This window comes from Ruditapes philippinarum, unplaced genomic scaffold (genome assembly GCF_026571515.1).
Source record: "Ruditapes philippinarum isolate M1 unplaced genomic scaffold, ASM2657151v2 ctg1864_1_1_1_1, whole genome shotgun sequence".
In the NCBI taxonomy this organism is placed as follows: Eukaryota; Metazoa; Mollusca; class Bivalvia; order Venerida; family Veneridae; genus Ruditapes; species Ruditapes philippinarum.
The window spans coordinates 273,219-292,368 of record NW_026866069.1 but is presented as its reverse complement, the minus strand read 5'-3'; the positions used below and the strand labels follow the sequence as shown (position 1 = coordinate 292,368).

At 31.5% G+C, this 19,150-nt stretch overlaps 1 protein-coding gene across 11 annotated transcripts in view; it reads left to right on the top strand.

The window, feature by feature from the left end:
• The window catches only part of LOC132731177 (WD repeat-containing protein 49-like), a 74,213-nt gene that overhangs the window by 39,300 nt on the left and 15,763 nt on the right, over positions 1-19,150 (top strand). For 9 of the 11 annotated variants that reach the window (XM_060717306.1, XM_060717312.1, XM_060717308.1 and 6 more), the window contains 11 exons: positions 4,551-4,613; positions 6,089-6,311; positions 7,260-7,444; positions 8,087-8,275; positions 9,176-9,367; positions 10,039-10,302; positions 10,747-10,911; positions 11,564-11,716; positions 12,101-12,285; positions 12,972-12,992; positions 17,733-17,843. In XM_060717306.1, coding sequence (XP_060573289.1) covers positions 4,551-4,613; positions 6,089-6,311; positions 7,260-7,444; positions 8,087-8,275; positions 9,176-9,367; positions 10,039-10,302; positions 10,747-10,911; positions 11,564-11,716; positions 12,101-12,285; positions 12,972-12,992; positions 17,733-17,843 — 1,751 coding nt within the window. The remainder of the gene's footprint in view (positions 1-4,550; positions 4,614-6,088; positions 6,312-7,259; positions 7,445-8,086; positions 8,276-9,175; positions 9,368-10,038; positions 10,303-10,746; positions 10,912-11,563; positions 11,717-12,100; positions 12,286-12,971; positions 12,993-17,732; positions 17,844-19,150) is intronic. The other 2 variants (XM_060717305.1, XM_060717310.1) reach the window with 1 other exon arrangement.

Below are 19,150 nucleotides of genomic sequence, written 5' to 3'. Positions count from 1 at the left end.
CTCATTCTAGTGAGAACCTTGTACATATAATGTTGTTGTTTTTTTGTTCATAATGTGAAACATTGGGAAATTCAAATGATCTGCTTAATGCATTTTTTTAAAAATCATTTTGACACTTAAACATCACTTCTGGTGTAGATATGAAAGAAATGCTACCATACATATACTGGTAACCATGTTAGTGATTTAGATATGTATGAGTTATACTCACTATAAAAAGAGGGCGTTAAACTTACAAAAGTTATGAAGAAAAATACCACCTGGACAGTCTGTTGTATGCAGATCAGAAAAAGTCAATTGCTGTAATGTTGCAGTACTACCTACTGGCAAATATGGTAAGAATGATTCCAAGCCACATACAAAGTTCTAAACTCACTTGTGCCATGTAGATGTACACAGTGCATGACAAATAAAATGAAAGTACAGTATCACATTCATTAACCCGTTGCAAGAATAGATAACAGCTGTGTGATTTTTTTGACAGAATTTTCATTTTGATAATTTTCTTTTTAAATTTTAGCAATAGTTTGCTGCAAGATATATTGTAGAAAACTTCTATTCCATGATATATTTTGAAGCATTCTGATTCAAAAATGAATGTCAAAAATACTTCACAACCAGCTGTTCTTCTTGCACAGTTTAACAGAATCTGATGTAATAAAAGAAATACGAACATTATGATATCATAATCATCCCTTGAATCTTTAAATTGAATTAGCCCTCACCACTCCAAATATCTGAAATATCATGGCAACTTTTCAATCTGGACTACAAAGTCATTCATCATTTTAGGAGAAAATTTCCAGATATGTATGTATTGTCTGAAAAGGGAACAGTACAGATCATGGTTATGCCGGTTTATCTTGCTATGCACCTTAATTTAGATGCTTCAAGCAGGCACAGAGTTAACCCTTAACATGCTGAATATTTTAAATGGACATGGCCGACTTCCATTTTGGAACTCTCCATTATCAATTTTAGGGATGTCAATTTGAATATTTAAAGTTTGTCAGCCAACAGTATAGAGCCTGGTCAGACTGCACGGAAGTGCAGGCTGGCCTGGCTCTATACTGGTGGCAAAGGCTTAACGCTTTCGGTTCAAGCACTTTAAGGGTTAAATTGGTTTGTTTATAAATCTTTAGAAGATTAATATTATGTTAGATTTTATTCCATCAACAAGTTATTTCATCAAGATTTTATTCCTTTGCTTTTGAATTTTTTATATATGCACAGGAAATAAGAAAACAGCACATAAATGTCTGTACAATTTAAATAGGCCTACTTATTAGTTCAAAGTGTGTGTCTAATTTCATTCACTTTAATCTACCATTGTTTATTTGACATGTTGATAAAAAAAACTATTTAAGTCTGTGAAAAAAAGGAAAAAAACATGTAATTTTACATCATTTCCATAATTTTTGCAGGTGTTGGTCACATCGTAGAATAAAAAAAAAACGTAAAAGGAAATGTGTTTTACGTCACTGGGTCAATTATCCAATTATCATAAATACTGATCTTTGTTTAAGATAGTAGGGTTTGAAATAACAATTTCTTGTGGCAATTTAACCGTGGCACAATTACCTTTCATACTTGAAAGCTTTGAGCGATTGATTTTTCTGTTAGAAATTTACACCTATATAAGATTTCTTTTGATATCATTGTTTAAGTGAAGTCTTCTATTTTAAATCTTGTGGTGTTTTTTTTTAAACAATAATTATAGCTAAATGAAACAATATTGTAAAACAGTATATTAAAAACTGGGGAAAAATAGTAATTATATGTACTATATGCACTGTTTTAGGATGATTAATTACTGGAAAAAAATACTTAGAAAATTCTGCTGCCAAGACTGTGGTTTATGTTGTCTCTAATATTGCAGGCTCTGTTTAAGCCTATTTCCTCATTATTAAAGCAGTACAGTAGTAACATCTTGAGCAAGACATGGTACATATTTAGTAAGACATGGTAGATATTAAGGAAGACAAAGTACATATTGATCAAAAGGTGGTACATATTGATCAAAACATGTTACTTATTGATCAAAACATGGTAGATATTGATCAAAACACGGTAGATATTGATCAAAACACAGTAGATATTGATCAAGACATGGAACATATTGATTAAGACAGGGTACATAATGAGCAAGACAGGGTACATATTGATCAAGACATGGTAGATATTAATCAAGACATGGTACATATTGATGAAGACATCAAGACATAGTACATATTGAGCAAAACATGATACAAATTGATCAAGACAGTACATATTGATCAAGACATGGAACATATTGATCAAAACATGGTACATATTGAGCAAGACTTGGTAGCTTTTGAGCAAGACTTGGTAGATTTTGAACAAGACATTGTACATATTGAGCGAGACATGGTATATATTGAGCAAAACATGGTAAATATTGAGCAAGACATGGAACATATTGAGCAAGACATGGTACTTATTGAGCAAAACATGGTAAATATTGAGCAAGACATGGAACATATTGAGAAAAACATGGAACATATTGATCAAGACATGGTACATATTGATCAAAACATGGAATATATTGAGCAAGACATAGAACATATTGAGCAAAACACGGAACATATTGATCAAGACATTGTACATATTGAGCAAGACATAGTACATATTGAGCAAAACATGAAACATATTGAGCAAGATATGGAACATTTTGATCAAAACATGGTACATATTAAGCAAGACTTGGTAGGTTTTGAGCAAGACTTGGTAGATTTTGAGCAAGACATGGAACAAATTGATCAAGACATGGTAAATATTGAGCAAGACATGGAACATATTGAGCAAGACATGGTACTTATTGAGCAAAACATGGTAAATATTGTGCAAGACATGGAACATATTGAGAAAAACATGGAACATATTGATCAAGACATGGTACATATTGATCAAAACATGGAATATATTGAGCAAGACATGGAACATATTGAGCAAAACATGGAACGTATTGATCAAGACATTGTACATATTGAGCAAGACATAGTACATATTGAGCAAAACATGAAACATATTGAGCAAGATATGGAACATTTTGATCAAAACATGGTACATATTAAGCAAGACTTGGTAGGTTTTGAGCAAGACTTGGTAGATTTTGAGCAAGACATGGAACAAATTGATCAAGACATGGTAGAATTTGAGCAAGACATGGTACATATTGAGCAAGACATGGTACATTTTGTGCAAAACATTGTCTATATTGAGCAAGACATGGTACATTCGAGCAAGACATGGTACATTTTGAGCAAGACATGGTACATTCAAACAAGACATGGTACATTTTGTGCAAGATATGGTACATAATGAGCAAGACATGGTAAAGTATGAGCAAGACATGGTACATATTGAACAAGGCAAAATAAATATGAGCCAGACATGATACTTATTAAGCAAGACATGGACATATTGGGCAAGACATGGTACAGTGACTTTATTTATCACCAGGCCAACAAGTGACCATTACTGTATATACATGTAATACTAGCTCAGTTTTAGCACATTGTCATACAACAAAGTCCATCACAGCAAATTCGGTTGGGTAATTTCTAGTATCAAGTTTGAGGATTTAGTCTATTGACAAAAATACTCTCAGATATTATGTCAAATTTAGATAACTTTAGATAACACTTAGATAATTTGACTTCCTTGCCCCAAATTTAAACTTTGTTTTCTTTTTACTTATGTAGTCTTAGACTAGAATCTATAACTGTGTCACTTTATAACATATTGATAATGTGGGAGGGCTATTTTATCTGTGAAATGATATAAAAAAAAGTGAATTTTCCATAAACGAAAATATTAGTTTGTATTATGATCGAAAATGTAAATAGTAAAGAGACCATGATTACTATCATCTTTGACAAGCCTTGGATAATCTTCTATCATAAGCTGAAGACTCAGTAAAAAACCCATAGAGCAACTTTATAATGATACATCAGTAGCATATCTAGCCATATACAAAGATTTCTATATATAACCAAGTCATACTAGGTTAGCATGGACTGACTATTTCTTAAAACATACTTATATAAATGATAATTGCTAACTTAAAGCAATATTTTGGACCATTCATGATTGGGATAAATGATCAAGAGGTATTAAATCTGTGTGTCCATGAATAAGCCATCATTCATTATACCAGTAATTTGTTTCAGGTGAATGGATGAATGAATGAATGAATGAAAGTGAATGATTGAATGAATGAATGAATAAATTGATTGATTAATTAATTTATTAATTAATTTTTAATTAATTAATTTATTAATTAATTAATTTATTGATTAATTAATTAATTTATTTATTTATTTATTTATTTATTTATTTATTTATTTATTTATTTATTTATTTATTTATTTATTAATGAAATGTGAATGAATTAATAAATGAAATGTGAATGAATTAATGAACGAACAAACAAACAAATGAATGAACAAATGATCAAACAAATAATAAAATTTATGATAAAGTTGATACCAGTTCAGCTGTAATGTTTAGTTTTCTTCTATTTTCAGCAAGAACAAACAACAAAAATAGTTGCAGTAGATGGCCCTACAAGATATGTAACAGTTAGCAGGGTAAAAAAAGAATTTCTCTTCTCCTAAATTTTGTATTATTTTTAAGATTTAAACATATTTATTTATGCTTTATTATGTTGTAAGTTCTTGCAACTTTTTCATGCCCCAGTAGACTTTCAGGAACAAGTCTGTACTAACCATTTAATGTCATATTTATAGAAAAATGGTTCAAACCCATAATCCCGCTGGGTTGAGAGGCAGACACCTAAACCATTAAACTGCTGCTACCTTTTGAATATTTTGAATATAACAGCCAAATTTCTGAGTGGATATTCATGAGAGATGTAGATTTCAAGAATGCTGATTTAGACTAAATTATGACAACAACATTAAAATTTGCTACTCTGACCTCTCAAAGACTGTTGCTTAGAATTAGATCTTTGGTAAGTTACATGATATTCTTCATGAATTATTTTTAGCTCGACTTTTCTATGAAAAGGGGAGCTATCCTACTCGCCCCGGCGTCGGCGTCGGCGTTGGCGTCACACCTTGGTTAAGTTTTTCGTACCACCCCACTTTATTTCAGAAGTATTACAAGTATGGCTTTGAAACTTACCATACTTGTTCACCATCATAACCTCCATCTACAGACAAGAGTACATAACTCTGTCAAGGTTTTTGACAGAATTATGGCCCTTTTTTGACTTAGAAAGTGTATTGAGCTTGGTTAAGTTTTTTGTACCACCTCACTTTATTTCAAAACCATTGGAGGTATTGCTTTGAAACTGTCCATACTTGTTTACCATCACGACCTTCATCAACAGACAAGAGGACATAACTCTGTCAAGGTTTTTGACAGAATTATGCCCTTTTTGACTTAGAAAATACATTGAATATGGGTAAAATCCACTTATTGCCTTAACCCTTTGAGATATTGCTTTGAAACTTTTTAATGCTATTTCACATCATTACCCCCATCTGTACGCAAGAGAAGGTAACTCTGTCAAGGATTTGTTTTAAAAATTAAGGCCTTTTATCGACTTAGAATCTTGGTTAAGTTTTTAGTACCAGTCCACTTTTTGACTGAACTGTTTGAGATATTAATTTGAAAGTTGGAATACTTGTTTACAATCATGATTCCCAAACATGTCCAGGAGAAGGTCATTCTGTCAAAGATTTTATTTGAATTATGGCCCTTAACTGTCAATGTTTTGTATTATAGGCAAGCACTAAAAAACTTAAAAAATCTAAAAAAATTCATTCCTATCCACTTGTTCACTTTACCATAAATTATGTCATATAAACATTGCTGTAATATTCAAGGGTATCAAACAACTAGTTCACTTTAAAAATACAGAGATTCTTGTATTGCCTTTTACTGCAAAAACTTTTTTTATTGGCAAGCAATAAAAAAGTCGAGCGCGCTGTCTTACGGACAGCTCTTGTTGATTTAAGGGATAATTATAGATATTTCCAGTAAATGGTTTAAGTACATTATATTTTAGTAAATCTCAAAGTTATGCTCTTCATTTCAGGAAGGTGCAATAAGTGTATGGTATCCCAGCATGCAGTATGACAAATATTACGTAATCAGTGACAACGAGGAGGACACCAGTCAGAAAAGAAGATTCAAAATGTGGGTCACAGATGCCATCTTTATGCCAAACTGCCATAAAATAGCCATAGCTTCCACTAGCAGGGATATAAGGTTCTTTGATACTTCAACAGCTCAATATTTTGAAGAATATCATTTATTTGGTAAGTTAATTATTTATTTGTATTCACAGAGTATTCAAATATTCTAAAATTCAATTGTACCAAAACACTGAAATCGTTCACCTGAAAGATAACAAACTCGCATCATTCACTTCTGATTACACTGTAAAACAAATTAGTTTTATTGAACTTTTTGCAAATGTTTTAACATTGAAATAGCATATGAAATAGCATTTGAAATCAATTGAATATTGTAATTGCAAACTTTTCTTTCACAGAATAATCATACACATACACATGTATAACATTGACTAACAAATACAGTTTACTGTGCATCATGGAATGTTGTGTATGGGCAAGCTGCAAAAATATCTCACAAGTGAATATTCCAGTGCATCAGCTCTTCAATTTATCCAGATTTCATTTGCCTTTCAGTAATTCAGAATAGAAATTTAGTCACATGCTGAATGATGTTTACTTACCTAGATTTCTTGATTCTTTTTTTTTTTTTCCCACAAATTATATTGTAAAATTATGTAAAGTTGTCAACTAATATTTTATCATAGAAACCTTTGCAGTGTCTGGGATTTAAACACAAATCTAAGGTCCTAATAGATCTTTCTGCTTAATGAAACACAGGGCACTTTAAGTTTTCAGAACTAACACAACAATGTGACATGTAATTTTGTAAATCTGCCGATTTTAACTTTTACATTGCTGAATTTATGTAATATACTCAACCTGCTGTGACCTTTGAACTGTCAATTGTCAGTGGAAAGGTATACTATAAATCAAAAATACTTAAATTGAAAAGCCAACGTTATAAAGTCTAACCAGTTTGTTTGGATTCTGGTTTGCTTGTCCTTATTCTTGCGGAAAAAACTTGTCATCCACTCCAACAGCAGTTTATTGCATCTTCTCTATATCTATGCTTGTGTCTCCATCTTGGATGACTTTAATTATGTAACATTTGAATTATTTTGTTTCCAGCATTACCAGATGTACCGTATTGTTTTGACTACTGGTATGACAAGAGGAATCCTAACTCGGAATCTCTGCTCATCTTTGGCAACGATACAGGGGCTATAAATCTTATGTACTTTAGTAAACCAGTCACACAACTCTTTGATATTCCATTCAAAAGTGATGGTGGTGCACATAAGATATTTATGCAGGTGATGATTTTATATTTTTGTTTGTTTTGTATTTTAGTTTTAATAATCATAGTATCAATTGCCAATAAAATGTATTCAAACCTCTTTTTTGTTTTGAAAATTAGCATATGATTATGCTAAGAGTTTGATGCATGAGTTAACAGTTTGTGTAGAAGCATTGGAAATTTATTTGATCTTAAGAAAAATAGTATAACTTAAAGTAGACATGTATAAGAGTGTAATAAAAATTGGTATAGCAGCAAAATTGCTAAGTCTGCAAGACTTAGTCTAATTTAGTCTTTGATCCATGGGTGGGTCACAAGTTTGTCTGTGTAGATATTTTGCAGACAATATTTATTTTGTCAAATGTAACTATGTGCAATCCACAGCTTTTAATTTCAAATCAATTGTTTGTAGGAATTTAGAATTGTTGGAAGAAAAAGTATTTATAAACTTGTTTAAAAGCTATGTTTGTTTTGCTCAAATTTCTTCTTCATGAATAAAAATGTTCAAATATTTGGACAGACTATCATTGACTATTTAGACTTATCAAAACTTTGAGGATGTCGTAAGGTCTTGTTTGTTTTACTCAAGATTTCATTTAGTGTTTCATGAATTATACTGTATATACATGTATATTCATAGTGTATTTTGACTTTGCAGAATTTAGATCAACATTCGAGGTATATACGCCATACAGTGATACCGGATGTTCATCCGGAACTTATACGTCAGGTGCAATATCTACCGGACAATAACATGATTATATCATCATGTGCCAACCCGAGTAAATCTATGATCATATCTGATATAAAGTGTCTTAAGAAAAGCTATGTGTTCAAAATTGATAAGGTAAACAATGCAATTTGCTTTTATACTTTGCAGTCGTAATATTGCTAGAATTTTTACCATAAATTTCTACATTTTAAGGTACAAAATTAATGTAGTTTTTTTAATGTAATGCTTTCCTGCCAAAAAATTTCTAACAACGGCCATTATCATAATAAATTGGTCATTTCTGGAATGTTATTTTTGACAATTTTCACGATCAGTATTTAATAATTTTTAACTGTTTATAGCCATAATACATAGCGATGAGTGATTGTAAATAATATAATGCCCAAGATTTTGAAAAAAATAATGTTCAGAAAATAACTGATTTGCTACGATATTAGCCGATGTTAGAATTTATACTATGACAATAGCTTGAAGATTATCTTGACCACTCTAATACCTGTCTTTATGCAGTACAGAGGCAGCTGGACCAGCCAAAACATTTTGTCCAATCTGGCCGGACTCTTACCTAAGATCCAGTTAATTTATAAAGTTTGTAATTCCTTGAACTAATGATGCACAGTTCTAAACTTAAAGCATTGAAGTTTGTAAAGAAATATTGAGTTTTGGTAATTATAGTTTGATTTTAAGTAAAACTGACACTGTTAAGTTTAAAGATGACAATTTTCCATTGGTTGAGGAAGGCCTCTCAGATGCCCCTCTATGCAATATCTTAGGCACAAGCGGGCACCTGAATAGAACTATCAACCTCCAATATGCTAGCTTGCACTCATGAAAGAAAACAGAGTCCCTTGCATTTTTCGAACCTACAGCAGTATAAGACAAGTGACTTGAAGTCAGCAACCTTTACTAGTCAGAGACCCATTTAGTTACTTTGAAATTACTCTTTTTTTTATTTGCTCCAATGTACAAAGCAGGATTATACAAATTATAACATTTAGATTTGTTATTTTCCAGGGTGTAGAATGTTTTGACTTTAGTAAGAAGTTAAATATTCTTGTCACTGGAAGTCTGGACCACTGTATACGGCTTTGGAACCCGTATGTTACATCTAAACCAATGGCTGTACTTGAAGGTCACGGCACAGGTGTAATTGGTGTCAAAATACATGAAGGGCTTTTACAAGTGTTTAGTTATTCAAAAGATGCTGTAAGTCTATTTTTAGAAGTAAATTTTAAAGGTCTGTCATATTGTTTTTTGTTAAGTGACCTTTTTTTTCTACATGTAATTTAAATGTATTATATTGTTGAGGTAGTTTATACCCAAGATAAATTAAAACTTACGTTAGTTATGTTTGAAACCTTGAAAAAAACAATTTCAGAAAATATCCTTTGAAATCCACAAAAAACTTAAACCTTTTGTATGGCACTATTTTTCTTAATAGATTTACTATGAATTGGTCATATTCGTATGGTGTCATTAGTTTGTGATATGCTTCTTGCTTTACCTACAGAAATATAAGAAAATCATTTTACTTTTGCATATGAATTAAACTAAATATGTAGGATTTATGTGTGATTGTGTTCAGTAACTTATAATGGTCTTATTGTTTACCATATATGTTGTATACACTGTACTTTTTATTGCATTATGATCATAGTCACCAGTTGATCACTGGATACAAGTTTTGATAAGATTGTTCATTTTATTTATTATCTTTCCTAAAAGTGTTAACATTATTACCTAAATAAAGTGAAACGATGTATTGAAGCAGGTTACATTTGAGAACCATTATGCTTTGAGAAAATAAATGTAGTGAAAAACACATTACCACCCATCTTTAATATTGATGTGATATGCTTAACTTATATATATGACAGGTTGTAAAAGTCTGGGATATAAAAGAACATGCCATATTACAAACAGTAGTGTTAAAGTTTCCAAGCAGTATACATGGACGTATGCCGGAACACGGACAGTTTCCCATCCATCTACAGCCCTCACCTCAGAGTTCTCTCCTTGTCACGTGCAATGATTATATAGGACTGTTGAAACTAGGTCGCACGAGTATACCAAGAAGTGAGACAGTGAATACTCATGATACACAGCTATGTTGTGCCATATATAACCCTGTGTTTAAACAAGTAAACATCTTTGTTTTGTTTTAATAGTTCTGGATTTATCAACATTAATAAGTTGACAAAATTTTTCTTTTGTAATAGTTAAGGATTTTTTTTGATATTCACATGAATTTAATAGCTACAAATTTTTTATCCAAAATGAGGGGCCTTACCTATCCGCTATATGAGTCAGGCAACAGCTCACTGCAAGGGTCCAAATCTATCCACCAGCTTTTCAGTTTTACAATTTTGATACTGAAATCATTTAAATTATTAATATAGAGATCTAAATTTACTTTTACAATCATTAGCATTAAGGTCATATATTTTCTTTCATATAATTTTTTTCAGCTTAGCAGTGAATAAAGTTTGAGATGCCACACTGGTCAATGTTAACTTTACCTCTATGTTTGTATTGTGTCAATAGAGTGATTCAATTATGATTTACGTATTTGTCTTTTATTACAGGTAGCAACAGGATGTGACTCTTCAGTAATTGCATTGTGGGATATTGAAACAGGAAATAAGTCTGTGGTATTCTCCAATGCTCATGGGGAGGAGGAAATCACATGTATGACCTTTGACACAACATATAGGAGGCTTTTCTCAGGGGCCAGAAATGGGACAATCAAGGTTACTATCCTCAGTTTAAATACTAGTTTATCTAAATTATAGAAATTTATATACTGTTTGTAAGAAATTTTGCCCTAAAGTTGTTGATATTATATATGGCATAGGAAAATGATGTTCTCACTGGCAATACAATACTTGTGGCATAGAATTAGGGAGAAAGAATTAGGAGAAGCTGCTTTGAAGAGTTTTGTAATCTTTTTTAACATACATGCAAGTTATTAAATAAAATTTCAGTTTTGGAATTAAATGGTAGCATCGAAAGAGAAAATATAACTTGGTGTTCATGAATTTATTTGTAAAGTAAATGAGGTCTATGACTGTACTAATGCATTCATGAATTGTCAGTTAAACTAGAAATTAAATACCTTGCCTATGATTGCTTGCTGGAATACTGACTTGCCTGTGTCACCTGAGTCTGCACTTCCAGATTCTCAAAGGATTGCTTCATTTTAGCATTTTAACATAAAAACACCTCTCATTCAAAATGGACTGTTTCAAATGAAAAGCAGGACTGTTAAATTGATTAAGAATAGTATAAGTTAGTTAGTAGCTTACATTTTTTTCATAGAACAGTGTAATATTCTATTTGTTCATATGTTCACAATTTTAGTAATAATTATAAAAATGATGTTGGTTTTTTTTCATATTTCAGGTTTGGAACTTCCAAAATGGTCACAATCTACATAAACTAGAGGCTGTAGCGGAGGCAGAGGTTACAGGAATTATGCCCCTTGTTGACAAGAAAGTCATACTGTCTGTTGGCTGGAGCCGGCAGATCACAATCTATGACGACTCCGATCCTGATGTAAGTTTCAATCCTTTAAAAGGGTTTCTGTTTTTTCCTGAATTTGAATGAACATTGACAGACATATCTAAAAGCAATAAGGGAATGTCACAAATATATGGCCTCTTAAATAAAATTCTGCTTTTTAGCTTCACTGATGGAAGGTTTAGAAAAACATGGAGCTATTTGGATGACCCTCTTATTGAAATTGACGTGTTTAGTTGGTTTACAGTTTTGTTAAGGTCAACTTTCTCAGAATCTATCAAAGCCATTCATTTCAAACTCAGTAAACAGTAATGCAATGTTCATTATCAAAATGTGACATCATTTCAAAAGGGGAGATAATCCTTAAATTATTATTTGCAAAGTTATGCCCCTTATTAAACTTATTTTCCTCACTTACAGAGTATGTATTTACAAGCTCAGAAGAACTGGAAAGGTGGTCAACTTCACAAAGATGATATCTTGACCATTGACTTTTGTCCACCTAACCTCCTATGTACAGCAAGTTTTGATGGTGAAATCATAGTGTGGGATGTAGAAACAGAGAAAATATTTGTCAGGCTACGTAAAGGCCAGGTCTCAAACCTGTAAGTTATGGCAACAACATAATATTATGACATAGATCTTAACATATGAAAATATCATTTTTAGGATACTTTTATTGAGTATTAAGGTAAACACATATTTCTTATTTACTAATATGCTCAAGTAGCATATTTTATAACCGTAGGAGAAATGCAATATGACTGTGCAAAGAATTATAAAAATACTTTTTGATAAAAATTCAAAAGTATTTAAAAGAAAAAGGTTAAAGCAAGCTTCAATAAAAGTAAAACCCACTTTTATAAAATCTTAATTAGATTTGTCCAAGTTGATAGTAAAAATCAATAAGTTATGTCCCAATTATACAAAGAATCAATCTAGAGATGCAATAGTTGTTAAATTATAAATTTGATAATATTAACAATTGACTATAAATTTTCATTAAAACTTCATACATAGAAATTGCGCAATACATTACATAGAAACCATGTATTAGTATGTTACCTTTGAACTTATGGTACTCAAAGTAAATAAAAATTAGATAAAACAGATTGATTTTTTTTTATTTCAAGTAAAATCACTGAGTTTAGTTATAAATCAGTTTAATTATATTACTTTCTTAATTTTGACATTATAAAGTTCTGATCAATCAATTTTGAAAACAAGAATTATTTGAAATATTTACAATGCATATAAGTTTTAAAAAGAAAACAATAAACTGTTTCCTCAGTGAAAGGTTGGAGTATGAACGGTAAGTTGATGATAATAATCAAGATATTGTCCTTAGTTATATCACTGGTAGTGCTATGACATAAATTGAGCCGCGTCACGACAAAACCAACATAGTGGGTTTGCGACCAGCATGGATCCAGACCAGCCTGCGCCTCCGCACAGTCTGGTCAGGATCCATGCTGTTCGCTATCAGTTTCTCTACTTGTAATAGGGTTTGTAAGCGAACAGCATGGATCCTGATCAGACTGGGCGGATGCGCAAGCTGGTCTGGATCCACGCTGGTCGCAAATGCATTACATTGGTTTTGTCATGACGCAGCTCAATAATATTTAAATAGAATATGTATTCATCAAACAACTTATCAAACAATCAAACTCCTCACAGTGATTACCTCCCTTGGCAGATTGTAATCACTGCCTCCACAGACGTCACATGATGATGAAAGTCACATGACGTAACGTCGAAATTCAAATGTAAATATCGACAGTTACATAATGTACATAGAAAAGCTAACATCATTTTTCTCCTACTGTTTTATTTTTAACTTTTCGTACCTACATTTGTTATAGTTTATCAAAAAAAATTCAAAAGTATACAAAATAATGAAAAATGAATTTAAAAAGGTAAAACATATTTTTAACAAAATATTACTAAAAAATTTGTGGTGGTAGTGATCTCTGCACTGATAAAGGGAGATCACTGCATAGGAGATTGTCAAACAATATTAGTTTGTGTAACTTTTCCCTATAAACAAAGCTGGAAAGAGTTTTTCCCCTTTATCCTTTGTAATATTTACCATAATAAGGTGTCTTGATATGAAAAAAATGATTACATTGTCAGTATAATAACTTCCACTTTTAACCTTTAACCTGCTGAATTTCTAAAAATGGACTTGCCCAGCTTCCATTTTTTTTGGAACTGTCCATTATCAATGTTAGGGATATGAAGATGAAAAGCCAGTAGTATAGAGCCTGGTTAGACTGTATGGAAGAGCAGGCTGGCCTGGCTCTATACTGTAGTGGAAAAGGTTAATTACATCTGGTTCCAGCAGGGCAATGATTAAGGTAGTCTTACTGTAATGCTTTCCCGCCAAAAAATTTAAAACATTGGGCAATATTGTAGCAAATTGGTTATGTCCGGAAGATTATTTTTTTCAAAATCTTTGGCATTAGATTATTTACAATCACTCTATGTAGTAAATTCTGGTTATAAACGATTAAAAATTATTGAGTACCAAAGATTGTGAAAAATAATATTCCTGAAATGACCAATTAATTAAAATATTGTCCAATGTTAGAAATTTTTTGGCGTGAAAGCATAAGAGTAAGACTCCCATAATAATTTTATGTTTAATTCTCTTATGCCATCAATATAGAGCCAGGCCAGCATGCATTTGTGTAGTGTAAATAAACTACCTTTTGTTTGTTTATCAATTTTAACAGTATTGCAAATGCTTTTCTTAAAATTGACAATAGATGCTCCAAATTTCAAATTGGCAAATTGGCAATAGATTGCTCCAAATTGACAATAGATTGCTCCAAATATCAAATTGGCAATAGATTGCTCCAAATTAGCAATAGATTGCTCCAAATATCAAATTTTCAATAGATTGCTCAAATTACAAATTGGCAATAGATTGCTCCAAATTTCAAATTGGCAATAGATTGCTCCAAATTGGCAATAGATTGCTCCAAATTGGCAATAGATTGCTCCAAATTTCAAATTGGCAATAGATTGCTCCAAATTTCAAATTGGCAATAGATTGCTCCAAATTGGCAATAGATTGCTCCAAATTTCAAATTGGCAAAAGATTGCTCCAAATTTCAAATTTGCAATAGATTGCTCCAATTTTCAAATTTGAAATAGATTGCTCCAAATATCAAATTGGCAATAGATTGCTCCAACTATCAAATTTGCAATAGATTGCTCCAAATTTGCAATAGATTGCTCAAATATCAAATTGGCAATAGATTGCTCCAAATATCAAATTTTCAATAGATTGCTCAAATTGGCAATAGATTGCTCCAAATTGGCAATAGATTGCTCCAAATTGGCAATAGATTGCTCCAAATTGGCAATAGATTGCTCCAAATTTCAAATTGGCAATAGATTGCTCCAAATTTCAAATTGGCAATAGATTGCTCCAAATTTGCAATAGATTGCTCCAAATTGGCTATAGATTGCTCCAAATTTCAAATTTGCAATAGATTGCTCCAAATTTCAAATTGGCAATAGATTGCTCCAAATTGGCAATAGATTGCTCCAAATTTCAAATTGGCAATAAATTGCTCCAAATTGGCAATAGATTGCTCCAAATTGGCAATAGATTGCTCCAAATTTCAAATTGGCAATAGATTGCTCCAAATTGGCAATAGATTGCTCCAAATTGGCAATAGATTGCTCCAAATTTCAAATTGGCAATAGATTGCTCCAAATTTGCAATAGATTGCTCCAAATTTGCAATAGATTGCTCCAAATTGGCAATAGATTCCTCAAATTACAAATTGGCAATAAATTGCTCCAAATTTCAAATTGGCAATAGATTGCTCCAAATATGCAATACATTGCTCCAAATTTGCAATATATTGCTCCAAATTGGCAATAGATTGCTCCAAATTTCAAATTGGCAATAGATTGCTCCAAATTGGCAATAGATTGCTCCAAATTTCAAATTGGCAAAAGATTGCTCCAAATTTCAAATTTGCAATAGATTGCTCCAAATTTCAAATTTGAAATAGATTGCTCCAAATTTGCAATAGATTGCTCCAAATTTGCAATAGATTGCTCCAAATATCAAATTTTCAATAGATTGCTCAAGTATCAAATTGGCAATAGATTGCTCAAAATTGGCAATAGATTGCTCCAAGTTTCAAATTGGCAATAGATTGCTCCAAATTTCAAATTTGCAATAGATTGCCCCGAATTTGCAATAGATTGCTCCAAATTTGCAATAGATTGCTCCAAATATCAAATTTTCAATAGAATGCTCAAATATCAAATTGGCAATAGATTGCTCCAAATTTCAAATTTGCAATAGATTGCTCCAAATTTGCAATAGATTGCTCCAAATTTGCAATAGATTGCTCCAAATATCAAATTTTCAATAGATTGCTCAAATATCAAATTGGCAATAGATTGCTCCAAATTTCAAATTTGCAATAGATTGCTCCAAATATCAAATTGGCAATAGATTGCTCCAACTATCAAATTTGCAATAGATTGCTCCAAATTTGCAATAGATTGCTCAAATATCAAATTGGCAATAGATTGCTCCAAATATCAAATTTTCAATAGATTGCTCAAATTGGCAATAGATTGCTCCAAATTGGCAATAGATTGCTCCAAATTGGCAATAGATTGCTCAAAATTGGCAATAGATTGCTCCAAGTTTCAAATTGGCAATAGATTGCTCCAAATTTCAAATTTGCAATAGATTGCTCCAAATTTGCAATAGATTGCTCCAAATTGGCAATAGATTGCTCCAAATTGGCAATAGATTGCTCAAATTACAAATTGGCAATAGATTGCTCCAAATTTCAAATTGGCAATAGATTGCTCCAAATTGGCAATAGATTGCTCCAAATATCAAATTGGCAATAAATTGCTCCAAATTGGCAATAGATTGCTCCAAATTGGCAATAGATTGCTCCAAATATCAAATTGGCAATAAATTGCTCCAAATTGGCAATAGATTGCTCCAAATTGGCAATAGAATGCTCCAAATTTCAAATTGGCAATAGATTGCTCCAAATTGGCAATAGATTGCTCCAAATTGGCAATAGATTCCTCAAATTACAAATTGGCAATAAATTGCTCCAAATTTCAAATTGGTAATAGATTGCTCCAAATATGCAATACATTGCTCCAAATTTGCAATATATTGCTCCAAATTATTACTCTAAATTCACAAGAAAACAAGATAATTTTTTGAAGTCAGTAGTGTTTAAATACTGTTGGAAATAGAGATATCTTAAATTTTGCTTATTATTTATATTCATGGTTATGGATATACATGTACTATTATGACAAACAGCATTTATGTTTATATGTAGTGCTATTTTAAACATACCTTTGCTTGAAGTCATTTGATTTGTATTAATTTCATCACACACAGAGATTGCTCAAATTACAAATTGGCAATAGATTGCTCCAAATTTCAAATTTGCAATAGATTGCTCCAAATTTGCAATAGATTGCTCCAAATATCAAATTTTCAATAGATTGCTCCAAATATCAAATTTGCAATAGATTGCTCCAAATTTGCAATAGATTGAGTATTAATTTCATTACACACAGAGCTTAAAAAAACCTATACAAATAGAATTTGAAACCATATTTAAATTCACTTTTTGAGAACATGTATGACAAATTCAGTAGAGTCTTAGATTTTATTACATGTATGCCAAAGTGACAAAATTATGTAAATTTTTTATTTATTTTATTTAAAAATTTAAATGTTTTTAAATTTAATTTATTTGTGTTTTAACAATTACAATTTAATACTAATCCAACCCTATGTTAAAGAAAAATATTTTTAATATTTTTAAAATTCCGATTAAAAATATTGTGTTATTCTATTAGTATTTATACTACATGTATTATGTAATTTTTTTCATCAAAAAGACCAAAAAATACCCCCCAAAAACAACAACAATGATAATTACTTAACAAATCACATAAAATTGTGTAGTACCTAAGTATGACTGTGTTGTACCACATATGATTGTTGTATCACCATGTTGTATATTTACTTGTGTAGGGCTAAAAAGATTGAGAACATGGCATCTCAGGCTGCTGATGGGAGTCGACCAAGATCTATGAACTCTCGTCCAAACTCCCGCCATCAGAAATCCCATCGGGTCGAGAGGGGGTACGTAAAATGTTATGTATAACAATTCCTTAACACTTATCAACTGTCAAGCGTCAGAATAAGTCAATGAAAAAATGTTTCTATTTACAAAACAGTCATAACCATTGAATCTGTGGTGAGTCAAAAACAAATTATCCAGTTTATATTCAAATCAAGACAGGAATGTTTTTAAGTCTGCATTGTGATTTTATGTGTGTTCATGTTTCAATGTGCTCTAAATGAGCCACGTCACGACAAAACCAACATAATGGGTTTGCGACCAGCATGGATCCAGACCAGCCTGCGCATCCGTGCAGTCTGATCAGGATCCATGCTGTTCGCTATAGGTTTCTCTACTTGTTATAGAGTTTGTAAGCGAACAGCATGGATCCTGATCAGACTGCGCGGATGCGCAGGCTGGTCTGGATCCATGCTGGTCGCAAACCCATTATGTTGGTTTTGTCGTGACGCGGCTCATTTGTGCAGCTGATCAGTAGTAGTTAACTCAGTAGGATGAATGATGTGGCAATGAACTTAAGATATTTTGAGTTTGAGTTCTGGTTTTGCCTTGTTCCATGTTTTATTCATTTTTGCTTAGAGACAAATTGCCCTATGCCTTATATTTGAGATGTTAGAAGAAGCATGCTCACTCGTATATGAAAATGAACTGTTAGAAATTGTCAGTTATCCAAATTTAATTTAATGGAAACATTTATTGTAAACTGTGATGCATTTAAAAATTTTATTTAAAGTTATAATTAAACCTATCTGGTATGAATAGAAATTCTTAGAAATAGAGGATATTGAATGAGTGTAGGTTTAATACTAAATTTATTGAACGAGTTGAATAAAATCATATTATGCGAGCCTCTGGCGAGCATAATATTGTTTTATTCAACGAGTTCAATAAATTTAGTATTGAATCTACACGAATATAATGTTCTATTTATCACATATATAAAATAAGAACGGTAAACTGTTAACAAAAGTCATTTTCTTTGACGCGCCGATAGTGTAACGCTAACATTAACGCGCTTTAACGCTATGTTTATAGCGCAAATTACGTGAAGTCAAAGTGTTATTACACTAGTGTAATATTGACTAGTGAAATATCGTTTTTATTAAATGGCTTTATTACACTCCTGCGCCGCGGTTTATGTGATAAATGTTGATATTTTTAAGCTTAAATTTATAATTTGTGTATTTGTAATCCAATTTTATTTCTGCATCTATTGCTTTTGTCATAGTTCTTTCCATATCTGTAAGTGATATGTTGGTAAAAATTTGAATATTATTTAAGACTGGCTCCATTTCTCTAAATAAACACT